The 15,017-nt window shown below is 44.1% G+C and overlaps 2 protein-coding genes across 8 annotated transcripts in view; one reads left to right on the forward strand and one right to left on the reverse strand.

The window, feature by feature from the left end:
- The window catches only part of SLC26A1 (solute carrier family 26 member 1), a 36,340-nt gene extending 25,374 nt beyond the window's left edge, over positions 1–10,966 (forward strand). For all 3 annotated transcript variants that reach the window (XM_043972909.1, XM_043972910.1, XM_043972908.1), the window contains exons 2-3: positions 3,417–4,054; positions 7,729–10,966. In XM_043972909.1, coding sequence (XP_043828844.1) covers positions 3,434–4,054; positions 7,729–9,237 — 2,130 coding nt within the window. In that variant the 5' untranslated portion in view covers positions 3,417–3,433 and the 3' untranslated portion in view covers positions 9,238–10,966. The remainder of the gene's footprint in view (positions 1–3,416; positions 4,055–7,728) is intronic.
- The window catches only part of IDUA (alpha-L-iduronidase), a 73,411-nt gene that overhangs the window by 51,728 nt on the left and 6,666 nt on the right, over positions 1–15,017 (reverse strand). The gene's annotated exons all lie outside the window — the stretch shown is intronic.

Genomic DNA, 15,017 nt, shown 5'->3' on the forward strand with positions numbered 1-15,017 from the left:
AGGGCCAGGACTAGGACCCTGATCTCTTGACCTCCTGACCCTGCTTTGTTCTGAAAGTATGAATCAGGAAAAAAAAAACCCTAAGCTTGATGAAAACATTTGCTGCAATGGTAACGCATGACAGGCAAGCTGGCTGTCAGGGGAGTCCTCTCTAATTAAGTCTGCGCGCAGTCTACACGGAATTCATGTTCTTGGAAGCTGGAAGCTTTGTGGCAAGGACGCTGCAGATTAGCGGTGCATACGTCACTGCAAGGCATCAATTTGGTGCTGATAGCAAGGACAAGGTCAGGAAGGAGTTGGTTAAGAAATTCTTTCTCTCCCACAAAACAAAACAAAAACACCATATACCAACAAGTAGAAGAGAAGACACACTCAGGGTATCAGGGAGAGGCTGAGAAGTACTTGTGAATGGAGAATGGGTCTAGTTCAGGGGAAGACTGTGAGATCAACATCCCCCTGGAAGCTACCTCCTAGGAGAAGTTTTCAACAATAGGCTTATGGGATAGCTAGGTGGTACAATGAATGGATAGAGCACATGCCCTGGAGTCAGAATTCAAATCTGGCCTCAGACACTTACTCAGCTATGCGACTCTGGGTAAGTCACTTTACCCTGTTTGCCTCAGTTTCCTCATCTGTAAAATGAGCTGGAGATGGAAATGGCATACCCTCTAGTACTTTTGCCAAGAAACCCCCAAATGAGTGGGGCACAAAGAGTCAGACACAACTAAACAACAACAAATGTTACTTTGGCAGCGGTGTGAAGGATAGGTTGCAAAGGGGAGAGAGTGGAGGCAAGTTTGAAATGAGCAAAACATGACAACTGAAAAGGCAAATTTAAATCTTGAGGTGATGAGGGGCTGAACTAGGGTGATGATGACATGAGAAGGGGATAGATTCAGAGGTGGATGGAGGCCAAAGAGAAGCAGAGCACTTGCAGTCTCATCATCCTGACGGACCCTCACCAGCCTCCTCTCCCCTCTGACTCTCCCTTTATACAGGCTAGGATCTGAACTCCCTGCAAATTCTCTACTTCCCATCGGTAGCTGTACTAGCTTTCTATTCCAAGGAATACCATCCTCCCTGGTGCCTCACCCTACCTTAAAGCTTCCTTTTGTGGGTTGTCTTTCCCCATTAGATTGTAAGCTCCTTGAGGGCAGGGGCTGTCCTCCTTATTTGAATCCTCAGTGCTTAGCCCACTGCCTGGCATGTAGTAGCTTTATTGTTTAATGTTTATTGAATTGGATTCCAGTAGAATTTCAAACAAACAAACAAACAAAAAAAAAACCCCAAGCAATTAGCTGGGTACTGGAGTGAGGGAGGAGGTACTAAGAACAACTTAAAGATTAAGAAGCTGGGAGATGGAAAGAATGGCAGCACCTTGGATAGAAATAGGAAGGTGTGGGGGAGATGATGGGTTTGGGGTAGATATAATGAGTTCTGCTTTGGACAAAATGAATTTTAGAATACCCAGTTCTAAATAACCAGTACAGGGGGCAGCTAGGTGGCACAGTAGATAAAGCACCGGCCCTGGATTCAGGAGTTGACTCTTGGTGAGGAGCACAGAAAGGAGGAAGGCTCAAAGGAAGATCTAGATTCTCAGGACATCAGAGCTGGAAGGGCTTTAGAAATAATCAAATCTAATTCTCTCATCTTATAGCTGAGGAAACAGAGGCCCAGAGAGAGAAGTGACTTATCCTAGGCCATGAAGCCAGGTAACAACAGGGCTAGAACTAGAACTTGGTCATCCTGAGTCCTAATCAAGGGGCCCCAAGGTCCCTGTGCTTTCTGTCCCAATGGTAGCCCATTTCTCAGAATTCTATTCATAAAAAGTGAAGTCCAATTCAGTTCAATTCATTCAGGGCCTACTGGGTCTGAGGTCCCATGCAAAACTTCTGTTTTACGTTTCCCTCTATATGTCCTTATTTCTTATGTAACAAACAATAACAACTAACATTAATATAGTGCTTTACATCATTTGATCCTCATAACAACCCTGGGAGGTAGGTGCTATTATTATCCCCCTTTTATAGATGAAGAAACTGAGGCTGAGAAGAGTTAAGTGACTTGCCCAGGGTCAAACAGCTAGTAAGTATCTGGGGCCAGATTTGAATTCAGAAAGATGAATCTTCTTGACTTCAGGCCCAGCACTCTATCCACTGTGCTCCCTAATTGCCCACAAATGGTGGATAAATTCAAAAATGACTTGTGATCTGGAAATGTAAGTGATGGAAAAACCTATTAAAAAAATAAACAGGGGGCAGCTAGGTGGCGCAGTGGATAAGGCACTGGCCCTGGATTCAGGAGGACCTGAGTTCAAATCCGGCCTCAGACACTTGGCACTTACTAGCTGTGTGACCCTGGGCAAGTCAATTAACCCCCAATGCCCCACAAAAACAAACAAAAACAAAAATAAATAAACAAATAAATAAATGAATGAAAGAAAAACCTATTAGCTGTTTTACATGATTGCACTTGTATAACATATCAGATTGCTTATTTTCTCGGGGATGGACAGAATGTAGAACTCAAAACTTTTTTTAAAAACTGTTAAAAATTGTTTTTAGATGTAATTGGGAGGAAAATATTTTTTTTTTAAAAACCTATTAGTGGCAAGTGTCTAACTCTATAAGTGATATGCAAATACTACATTACCCAAGAGGCAGAGGACAAGCAGGACAGTTGTCAGGGTTACCATGTTGACTTTGATTCATACTTTTTAGAAAGCTAGATGCATGGTTTCACAACAATGTTCTTTTCTTATCCCTTATCCATGGGCATGACCATGCTTAATCATGATTATCAAGTTCACAATAAAAAATGTCTAAGGAATATGTAAACTATGTAAGTAGGCACAAGCATTTAATTCAATTTAACAGATACTTATAAAGTGCCTACTAAATGAAGGTATGCATTTAAAAGTAGAGATAAGCCCTACTCTCAAGAAACTTACATCTAGGGGCAGCTAGATGGTGTAGTGCATAGAGCACCAGCCCTGGAGTCAGGAGTACCTGAGTTCAAATCTAGCCTCAGACACTTAACACTTACTAGCTGTGTGACCCTGGCCAAGTCACTTAACCCCATTGCCTCACTAAAAAACCAAAAAAAACCAAACAAACAAAAAAAAAGAAGCTTACATCTATAAGGAAACAGGTGTAAATTTAAGAGGGAGGAAACTAGCACCCTGCAAGAGGCAGAGGGAGGGTATCAGGAGAAACCTCATCTAAGTGTTCTCTGAAGGATGCTGGGGATATATGTGGTATGTAAAAGATGTGAGATTGGGAATTGTGTCTAAAATAAAACACTACCTTCTCCCTCAAGGATGGGACCCATGACTGGCACATCTGGGAAGAGCTAGAGGTCTCCCAGTGTTGGCAGCATCAGGGTCTCTGGCTGACACTCGTTTCTTTCCCATGCAGGCACGCCTATCGACAGCATGAATGCTCCCAGAATGGATGGGCAAGCTGAGCTGGAGAGAGCAGACCCCGGGCTGCAGATTCCCATCCTCATCCACAGGCAAGCTCCACCTCAGAAAAGCCTTCGAGAGACGGCCAAAGCCAAACTGAGGAGGAGCTGCTCCCTGACCCCTGCCAGGTTGAAGGATGCTGTTTGGGGCTTCTTCCCTGTGATAGGCTGGCTTCCTAAGTACCGCTTCAAAGACTACATCGTGGGTGACATCATGTCTGGCCTTGTCATTGGGGTCATCTTGGTCCCTCAGGCCATTGCCTATTCCCTGCTTGCAGGCCTAAAGCCCATCTATAGCCTCTACACATCCTTCTTTGCCAACATCATCTACTTTCTAATGGGCACCTCCCGGCACGTGTCCGTGGGCATCTTCAGCCTGCTCTGCCTCATGGTGGGACAAGTGGTAGACAGAGAATTACAGCTGGCTGGATTTGACCTGAATGAAGACATCTCCCCAGCCAGTGGAAATGGCAGCAACAAGACCTTCCCAGGTTCTGACCTGCCTCTGGGGGGCTTGGGTCCAGAATGTGGGAAGGAATGTTATGCGATCAGCATTGCCACAGCCTTGACTTTCCTGGCAGGGGTCTATCAGGTAAGAGTCCCAGCCCAACAGAAAGGCTCCCCCTGACTCAAACCCCTTCTAGCTTGGCAACATTTTACTGACCTAACCTTCAAGAACCCAGAATCACTTTCACACAATAAGGTATTAGAAAAAACGATGAAAGAAAAATTAATGATCATACTTCACATTTACCTTCTCTTACAAAGCCTTCTTTTTTCTTCATATTTGTTATGTTCTTTGATGCTCCTAAAAGCTTCATTTTACTGAAGTGGAAACTGAGACTCAGAGGGAAGCAATCACATGCCCCATAACTAGTAAGTGACAGAGCCCAAGATTATTATTTTTTTTCTGTGGGGCAATAAAGGTTAAGTGACTTGCCCAGGGGAGGACCCAAGTTCAAATTCAGTCTCAGACACTTGACGCTTACTAGCTGTGTGACCCTGGGCAAGTCACTTAACCCTCATTCCCCCCCCCCCAATCAACTTTTAAAAAGTGACTTGCCCAGGGTCACACAGCTAGTAAGCGTCAAGTGTTTGAGGCCAGGTTTGAATTCAGGTCCTCCTGAATCCAGGGCCGTTGTTTTATCCACTGAGCCACCTAGCTGCCCCCAGAGTCCAAGATTATTACATGAATGAATGATTACAACAGTTCACTCCCTTTACTACCTGTCTGGTTCTAGGGAAGTCTCTTAACCTCTTTGGGCCTCAGTTTCTTCATCAGTAAAAGGAGAGAATTGGTCTAAATGATGTGAAAGGTCCCTTCCAGTTCTAAATCTATAATCTTTATCTTGGTCTCGGTTTCCCTTTCTGTAAAATGTGGGAGAGAGTTAGATTAGATGAGGAGTTCTTAAGCTTTTTTTTATATGTCAGGTGCCCTCTCTGGCAATCTAGTAAAACCTATGCACCCCTTCTCAGAATCAGAATCAGGTTTTAAAAAATATTTTCTATATATTTTATTGTGGTTTTATTTATTTTGTTAAATATTTCCCAATTACATTTTTGTGTGTTTTAAATTTTTTTTGGTCTTTTTTTCTCAGAATCATTTAAAAAAATCATACTGAAGGAAATGCTAAATGTCATTTGGAGGTAGATATAATATTTTTCCCACTCAAGTTCATGAACTCTCCAAAATCTATCCACACATCCCTTGGTGGACCCCAAGTTAAGAACCCCTGTACTAGACGGACTCTGAGGTCTCTCCCTGCTCTGACACTTGGCAAGTCTGTGGTTTTATTACATGCTCAGTATCAGAAGGAAAGGATAAGGATAGGACAGTGCCTGGCCCTTTCTTTGGTTATCTCTGAGATAAGGGAGACATAAAAAGATACCCACAAATATCGGGCAGCACACGGCATTCTGACATCTGCCAGGTACACACAGTAAACACAGAGGAAGCTCAGCTGTCAGGGAGGCTTCACAGAGGAAGGAGTCTTAAAGGAGGGGTGACGTTTGTTTGCAGTTGGTGTCAGAAGAGACAACTCCTAGCAATGATAGCATCAAGGGTAATGCTAACAGCAACCACATAAGACTTCCCTCACAAAGGGGATGGTAAGCTTTGTAGTAACTGGACAAAGATGACAATATCCGTTTTACAAAGGGAGAGACTGAGGCCCAGAGAAATGAGGAGACCTGTCCAGAGTCATAGAGCTGGTTAATGATGGAGCCGAGATTCAGAAACAACTCGTCAATTTCTATTATCCCAGACAGAGAAACAGCAGGAAGGAGCAAAGGTATGGAATCAGGAAATAACAAAGCTCTGTCTGTTCCATGGACAGCAAGCAGACCAGCCCAACTGCACCACACGGACAATCTTTTTTTCTAAATAGATTTTAAAATTGATTTATCTTGCTTTGACATTACCTAGATTTCCTTGTATTCCATTCCTTTCCTCCTCCTACAGAAAGCCATTCTTTTTGACAAAAAAAAAGTTTTCAAAGAAAGAGAAGGGGAAAAAATCATCAAAACTTCTCAATGCAGCAATAAATAAATTTTTAAAAAGCAAAAAACTGGGGCAGCTAGGTGGCTCCATGGATAAAGCTCTGGCCCTGGATTCAGGAGGACCTGAGTTCAAATCTGACCTCAGACACTTGACACTTACTAGCTGTGTAACCCTGGGCAAGTCACTTAACCCTCATTGCCCCACAAAAAAAAAGCAAAAAACAAAAAACAAACCCCAAACCCTAAATAAATGAACGAATGAATGAGTGAATGAATGAATGATAAATAAATCAACAGATGGATGAATGAGCAAATAAATAAACAAACAAACAAATCTGACATTGTGTGCAATGTTCCACCCCACTCCACCCCCCGCCATGGATACAATATTAATAGGGAAAATTATTCCCTTCTTCATAACGGCAGTGCTCAGAAGGTAGCACTGGGCCCCAGGAGTGTGTTCATTAGGAGGAAAGAAAGCCACCTTGGTGTAATGAAGAAATTGTCTGGCCAGGGAGTCAGGAGACAAGGCATCCAATCATGACTGTCACTAACTCACTGTGTGACCCTGGACAAAGTAACTTCACAATGCTCAGCTTCAGTTTCCCCCATACAAAAACTGAGAGAAGACAGCATTTCAGAAGAAGGATTAGAATTCAGGTCCCTCTTACTTCAAAGTCCCTCAACCTTTCTACTACAATATAGGAAGTTTGTCATATTTGTGAGGTTTTTCAATTGCATCAGCCCAAAACAGACTATCTTGGATAAATAGAATCCATGGAAAGCCTGTGATGTGTGTCAGTGCAGGAAAGAGCCTCATGGATAAAACCATTCTAAGGACTGGAGTGACGCCTTGTCCTCATGGCGGAGCTTTCCTACAGTAACTCTCCAGCAGGTGGCATCACTCCAGTCGTTACACCATGCATCACTGAAAGTGGGAAGGTATGGCTTAAAACCAATGTCTGGGTTACCTTACTGATTAAAGTGCCTATAAGCCCTTGGTGGGGACCTTTTAGGCATAAATCCTTTTCTCCCTCTGGTGTTTTCCACCCCTACATCTGTAATTAATCCACTGTGGATCCATGCCTTCATTGAAGGAAATGCCTCTCCAATGATGAAATTTCAGGAATACTAAAATGTTGCTAGGGGTAGACATTTTTTTTGGACACTCACTCACTAAGTAAGCTTGAGCAAGCCCATTCCTTCTTTGGACCTCAGTCTTCTCAGTCTAACAAGAGGGTTGGACTGTATGGTCTCTGAGGTCCCTTTAAGTTACACATTCTATGATTAAAAGCAGAGGTGTTGGGGCAGCTAGGTGGTACAGTGGATAGAGTACCGGCCCTGGATTCAGAAGGACCTGAGTTCAAATTTGACCTCAGACACTTAACACACTAGCTGTGTGACCCTGGGCAAGTCACTTAACCCAATTGCCTCACCAAAAAAAAAAAAAAAGCAGAGGTGCCGAAAGCCAGCCAGCAACATCCCGTGTAGCCCAAACCAGATTAAAACACAACAGGAAATATTTAACAAAATAAATAAAAATTTAATAAAACATCAATAACATTACATTTTAAAACTAGGTCAACAGGTGGCCTTCAGGGAAGCTTAGTTTGGTGGCCCCTGTTTCTATCTGAGTGTGAAGCCACTGTTCTAACACTTTGTTAATAGCTCTAGTGTTGTGTATTTCTAGATTTATTGTATAAATTTGGCTAAATTTTTGACCTGCCCCTTTCCCCACTAAGCTGATGCTCCATATTCTGTTTCTAGGTCCTCATGGGACTTTTTCGGCTTGGTTTTGTCTCCACGTATCTCTCACAACCTCTTCTGGATGGGTTTGCAACAGGGGCTTCCTTAACAATCTTAACCTCTCAAGTCAAACACCTCTTTGGAATAAAGATCCCCCGTCACCAGGGATATGGGATGTTTCTTGCCACGTGGGTGAACATGATTCAAAACATCACCCAGGCAAACATCTGTGATGTCATCACCAGTGCCATCTGCCTGACAGTGCTGGTGGCCACCAAGGAGCTAGCAGACAAGTACAAGAAAAAGATTAAGATTCCTCTACCAACAGAGCTGGTTGTCATTGTCGCTGCCACTCTGGTGTCTCACTTTGGGAATCTCCATGAGCGCTTTGGGTCCAGCATCTCTGGGGACATTCCAACTGGGTTCATCCCCCCAAAGGCGCCTGACTTTGGTCTGATGCACCGGGTAGCCCTGGATGCTGTGCCCATAGCTGTTATTGGCTTTGCCTTCACGGTCTCGCTCTCAGAGATGTTTGCCAAGAACTATGGCTATACCATCAAGGCCAACCAAGAAATGTTTGCAGTTGGCTTCTGCAACATCATCCCATCTTTCTTCCACTCCTTCACCACCAGTGCAGCCTTGGCTAAAAGCCTAGTCAAGACCTCCACGGGATGCCACACCCAAGTGTCCAGTGTGGTCAGTGCCGCTGTGGTATTGTTGGTGCTACTGTTCCTGGCTCCACTGTTCTACTCCTTACAGAAATCTGTCCTGGCCTGCATCATCATCGTCAGCTTGAAGGGGGCTCTGTGGAAGTTCAGAGATGTGCCCAGACAGTACCGTGTGAACAAAATGGATGCTTTAATATGGTGTGTCACCATGGCCTCTTGTGCCCTCATCAGCACTGAAATTGGACTCCTCGTCGGTGTCCTCTTCTCCGTGCTCTGTGTCGTGGGCCGCACACAGCATCCGCATGTGGCCTTGCTCGGCCAGATTGAGAACACTGTTTACTACGAGGACACCAGACAATATGAAAACCTTCTCCCTGTCCCCAAGATCAAGATATTTCGGTTTGAGGCCCCTCTCTACTATGCAAACAAAGACTTCTTCCTGAAATCCCTCTGCAAGATGACAGGCCTCAACCCCACATTAGAAGCAGCCAAGAGAAAAAAGCCTATTGTGGATGGGAGGCATGTGGAAAAGGGAGTTAGTAGAGAACTGGGCCAAGCTGAGACGAGCTGTCACCTGGTCCCAAAACAGAGCGAATTTCACACCATCATCATTGACTGCTCCTCAGTGCTATTCCTAGACACTGCAGGCATCAACACACTTAAAAACATACGGAAAGATTACAGGGCTGTGAACATCACCATCCTCCTTGCAGGCTGCAACCCATCTGTGGCAGACTCCCTGAAGAGAGGGGGCTACTTTGGCAATGATGACCCAAGCGGGAAGGAATTACTGTTCTACAGCGTGCATGGGGCAGTACGGTTTGTCCGGGCCAGGGAGCAAGTGATGGACTCCACCCTCTAGGGCTCAGACCCTGGACAGCCAGCCCTCTGAGACAACAGGGGAACACTCCCATACAAAGCCTCAAGCTGGGGAGGGCCAGAGGCAGCCTGGGGATCCCTGCTTTGGAAGCAAACATTGCCAAGGGTTCAAATCCCAGCTCTGCTACTCACAAAGCTGGGCAGCCTTGTATTGGCCCCCTCCTATGTAAAATGAAGGATTAGACTAGATCATTCCCATGGTCCTTTTTAGCTCTCAATGCTCTATGGCTAGAAAGGTTAGGGTTTTTTGTTTTGTTTTTATTTGTGGGGCTATGAGGGTTGAGTGACTTACCCAGGGTCACACAGCTAGTGTCAAGTGTATGAGGCCAAATTTTAACTCAGGTCCTTCTGAATCCAGGGCCAGTGCTTTACCACTGTGCCACCTAGCTGCCCCTAAGGTTAGTGGGTTTTTTGGGAAAAAAATATTCTAACCATTATTGGACATCTGCTTTCTATTATCTAAAAAGAGAACAATAGGCTGAGGTCTGTCAGCCTGGGGCTTTCCCTCCTGGGTCAGAGACACCAAGGAAGAGGAGGTGAACAATCATCACTGTTTCTGCAGAAAGACACCACACCCAAGTGCGTCTTACAGCTATACTGTGTATCTATCTGCACACGGCACTGTCTGTCCTTGGCCAGCCCAGGCCTCTGTACACAGTAGGTGCTTAATAAAGGCTTGTTGAATGAATGAATGTATTTTCAGCTTGGGTGGGACGAAAAAGAATCTCTTGCAACTCAGCAATTTTGTGATTCTCTGAAGGCCACAATGTAGTTATCGGTATGTTTCTCTAACAGGACTGTGTTGGGGAGGGCAAAGAGACAATGGCCAATGTGCAAATATTCAAAAATGCAAATACTTCCCCTCCCCCCCCATGCCCATGCTCTCATAAACTTCTAAAACCTCTTGTCGTTCACACAGACAGCCCACTGCACTTCCCTCCCTCTCCTTCGCATCCCCACACACACAATACCCCCATCCTTGAAGCCCCACCCTTCCCACCTCTTCCTGTCACAGCACACCCACCCCTCTCCACACATTTTTGTGCTTGTCCTTGGCAGTGGGTATAGAAGAGAGAGTGCTGGACTTTAAGTCAAAAGAACTGGATTCAAATTCCGGTTCTGACACTTACTAACTGGTAACTGGGGCAGGCTGCTTTAACTCTTTGGGTATGGGTTTGTTAATCTGGATAATGGGGAGAGTGATGCTCACACAGCCTACCTCACAGGGCTGTTGTGGGGAAAGTGAGTTGTAAACCTTAAAAAGCTGATGTGATCGTTGTTTTTGTCACTGTGGTTATTAGAGACTATGGGCTAAGTACTGAGCTGCACAGGGAGAATCAAACAGACTGTGCCTGTTGGCTTCTCAAGAAGGAACCATGAAGAAAGAATAAAATTTGAAGGAAAGCTGCAGGTTTCCCCTTCTCATGGCTTCTTGAAACTGGAGAATCTCTGAAAGGATCCCTCCACTTTTTTTTTTTTAAACGGGGCAATGGGGTTAAGTGACTTGCCCAGGGTCACACAGCCAGTAAGTGTCAAGTGTCTGAGGTCGGATTTGAACTCAGGAACTCCTGAATCCAGGGACGGTGCTTTATCCACTGCGCCACCTAGCTGCCCCTGGATCCCTCCACTTTTCTCTATCTGTAGTAAACCCCAGAGGGCTATGGGCAGTATTTGAGCCCCATGGCTCAACTGCCTTGCCTCTCCGATAGTGTTCACAGTCCTCTCTCACCTCCCATCTGGATTATGAAGGAGGCAAGAACTGCAGACCCAAGGGAAGGCAGCTCTTGGGAAAATGCAGCTTCAGTATCTCCCTTTGCTTCTCATGCTTTGTTCCATTCTCTGCTAAATTATGCCACACACACACACACACACACACACACACACACACACAGAGTATGTGTTATAATTGATAAAATGTATGGTAGTAAGCCTCTCTGAAGCATCCATATTTACTATCACTTTGAATAGGGCCCATAACCTCTATGGGCCTCAGTTTCCAAGATGAAGAAGTTGGGCTAAATGATTCCTTCCAAATAAATGACTCTAGAAAACCAAAAAACCTTCAAGGCTCAAAAGAATGAATCTTAGAACAGCTAGGTGGTACAGTGTATATAGCACAGGCCCTGGAGTTAGGAGGACCTGAGTTCAAATCTTGCCTCAAACCCTTACTTTCTGTGTGACCCTGGGCAAGTCACTTAATCCGGGTTGCCTCAAAAAAAAAAAAGAAAGAAAGAAAGAAAAAAAAAGAAAAGACTGACTCTCTATCAAAAGAATCTTGGGAAGCCATGATAAGAATGAATAGAGGTATTCCAGGGAAAAAGCCTTCTTTGGGGATCCCTCAGATTCTGTCCACTATAGGTCATCAGGTCCTTTTTGTTTTTGCAGGGCAATGAGGGTTAAGTGACTTGCCCAGGGTCACACAGCTAGTAAGTGTCAAGTGTCTGAGGCCGAATTTGAACTCAGGTCCTCCTGAATCTAGGGCTGATGCTCTATCCACTGCGCCACCTAGCTGCCCCTCATCAGGTCCTTTCTTAATCTATTTGATTTCTTATGCTTCTTTTCTTTCTTCCCTTCTTCCTGAGTCACACTGACCTCAATCAATTTTCCCTGTTTTCTAGATTCCTCTTGGAACTAATCCAGGGAAGCTTTGCTCCTGGTACCAGAGCTTTTCCCTTTTCACTACTTTCTAAACCTTCCTACATCCCCCAGTCTTCTGAATCAACCTGCTGAGTCCCTGACATTGTTGGTGCCTGCATTCCTGGATTCCTGGGTTCAAAGGGCCAAATACAGGAGACCTGAGTTAATATCCAGCTCTGCCTTTCACTAACTGTATCATCTTGGACAAGTCCTTTTCCCTCACAAGGAAAGAAATAAGGAAGGAAACAGATATTTATAAAATGTCTACTATATGCCAGGCATTGTGTTAAGTGATTTTCAAATCCTTACAACAACTCTAGTAGGCAGGTCCTATTATCCTATTTCATTATTACAGATGAGGAAACTGAGGCAGACTGAGGTTAAATGACTTGCCCAGGGTTACACAGCTTTGGGGGGGGGCGGGGTTTGGTTTGGTTTGGTTTTTTGTTTTGGTTTTTTGGTGAGGCAACTGGGGTTAAGTGACTTGACCAGGATCACATAGCTAATAAGTATTAAGTGTCTGAGGGCGAATTTGAACTCAGGTCTTCTTGACTCTAGGGCCAGTGCTCTATCCACTGTGTCACCTAGCTACCCCAATTACACAGCTAGAAAGGGTATGCGATCAGATTTGAACTCAGGTCGTCTTAACTCCAGACCCAGTGTCCTAGCCACTGCACCACCTAGCATCAGCTACTTTTGTTGTTGTTCAGTCATGTCTGACTCTTTGTGACCCTGTCTGGGATTTTCTTGGTGAAGATACTGAAATGGCTTGCCATTTTCTTCTCCAGCTCATTTTATAGATGAAGAAACTGAGGCAAACAGGGTGAAGTGACTTGCCCAGGGTCACACAGCTAGTGTCTGAGGCTAGATTTTAACTCAGGAAGATGAGTCTTCATGATGAAGATGAGTACCTCTGAGCTGCCTAGCTGATTACTTGGTTTATAACAACTAGATGGCATAGTGGATAAAGCACCAGCCTTGAATTCAGGAGGACCTGAGTTCAAACTCAGACACTTGACACTTACTAGCCGTGTGACCCTGGGCAAGTCACTTCACCTTCATTGCTCCGCAAAAACAAAACAAAACAATAATAATAACAACAACATTTATATAGCATTTACTATGTGCCAAGCACTGTGCTAAGCATTTTATAATTATATAATTATTATCTCACTTGATCCTCACAACAACCCTTGGGAGGGAGGTGGTGTTGTCGTCATCATTGTTGTTGTTGTTATTATTATTATTCCCATTTTACAGATGTAAAGGGAAGAACTAGATTATATGACCAGTAAGGTTCAGCCCAGCTGGAAGAATCCATCAGTCTGTTGCCCATGATCCCAAATGATCCATTCCCTTCTTCTGACACCGCCAACATCACCTTAACTGCATGGCCGAGTCTGGTACCATCTGTTCCCTCTTCTCCCTCCCTGGCCCCACAGACTACAGGCTGCATGTGTGCATTTTCTAGGAGGAAAAGACTATGCAGCCTGAGAAATAACACAGTAGAGTAAGGTCACTAGGAGTACAGATGAAAGAAAGCAGTCAAATCCCAGAGAGGACGTGACTTAGACTTTCTGAGCTATTCTGTCAAATTGGAGTTTCCTCTATCTAACTTGTGCCAGGGTCTTCTTCTCTAGGCCTGGAAGGGAGGGAGAAGAGGAAGAGAGAGACAGACAGACATAGATAATGGCAACCCTTATGCCAAATGTGGCCAATTTTTTCTAGATTCTTTTTGGCCCTTTGGCCAGTAAGGAAAACTATGGATCACAGAGTAGGTTTGGTGGTGTTCTGTCCACTGACTAATTTTTCCCTTCCTCCTCAACCAAATGGGATTTAAGGAAAGAGGCCAGTGAAGCCAGGGTTCTCATCCCCCAGCATCCCACTGACAGCGGCTGAGGAGAAACCTGTCCATCCTATCCCTGCATCACCTTCCACCCTTTCATCTTTTCCTTCCAGGATCAGGCTGTAGCCCGTGCTGACCATCACCATTCACACAGCCCAGACTCAATCCTGAGCACAGCTCTCCCAGGAGTTCTGATGGCTGTTTGGGGGGACAGAAGGAAGATTTGAAAAATCTCAGCTCCTCCCTATCTAGGAGGCTGAGTGACCAGCCTAGCATCAGCTCTTCTCTACCATTTTCCCATATTTGTTTCTTTAAAATATATATTTACATTTTCATGTTTTATTAGAAACTTAACACTGACCAACAATACCAACAGCTACATTTGCTTAGCAATTCTTTACATTTAAATGAATTAATATCAAGATATCATGAGCCCTTCCTCTAAGTCTCGATCTGTCAGTCAATAAACATTTATTAAGTGCTCACTGTGCAAAGCACTGGGCTAAGAGTTGGGGCTACAAATAAGAACAAAAACAAAGATAGTCCCTGCCCTCAAGAAGCTTACAATTTACCGTCCAAAGGATCCTAATGGATTCTGCTTTTCCTTCTGCATCTCTTCCCCTTTCCATTCTCCTCCCTAGACACTGTCATCAAAAGTAAGCACAGGAAACTAGGAATCGGGAGACCTGGATTCTGGTCCAGACTTTGTCACTAACTTGAATTTGAAGTCATTTTAACTCCCTGGGCCTCAGTTTCTCCATCAGTCAAATGGGTACAGAAATAATCCCTGTTCAACCTACATAGGGAAGACATGAAGACCAGAAGAGAAAACTGATTCAAAAGTATTTTGGAAAGAGTTTCAAGTGCTCTCTCTACTCATGTGAGGTAGTAATAGAGAAGTCAATATCTCTGCAGGAGGTGACACAGGGAGAGATTTGTCACCTCTTCTCTTATTCCTGAGCTCCCTGGGGCTTTGCAGGGGAAAACACATTTGTGTAATCATAATTATTTAGTATTATAATTGTATTAGACCATACTAATTGTTTATACTACTAATTAGTACTAATAATTTAGTTTTATAATTATACTAGTATATTTATTAATAATTGTTCATCATTACCTCAATCGTTATAGCGTTTATTTTAACATTCACTTTCTTAAAATTCTCAGTTCGAAATTCTCTCCTTCCCTTCATGCCTCACATCCCTTTTCCCTAAGATAACCGATTACATGTAAAAACAAATTTTAACATTCACTTAAAAAAAATTTGAGTTTCAAAA

This window comes from Dromiciops gliroides, chromosome 6, assembly GCF_019393635.1.
Source record: "Dromiciops gliroides isolate mDroGli1 chromosome 6, mDroGli1.pri, whole genome shotgun sequence".
NCBI lineage: Eukaryota > Metazoa > Chordata > Mammalia > Microbiotheria > Microbiotheriidae > Dromiciops > Dromiciops gliroides.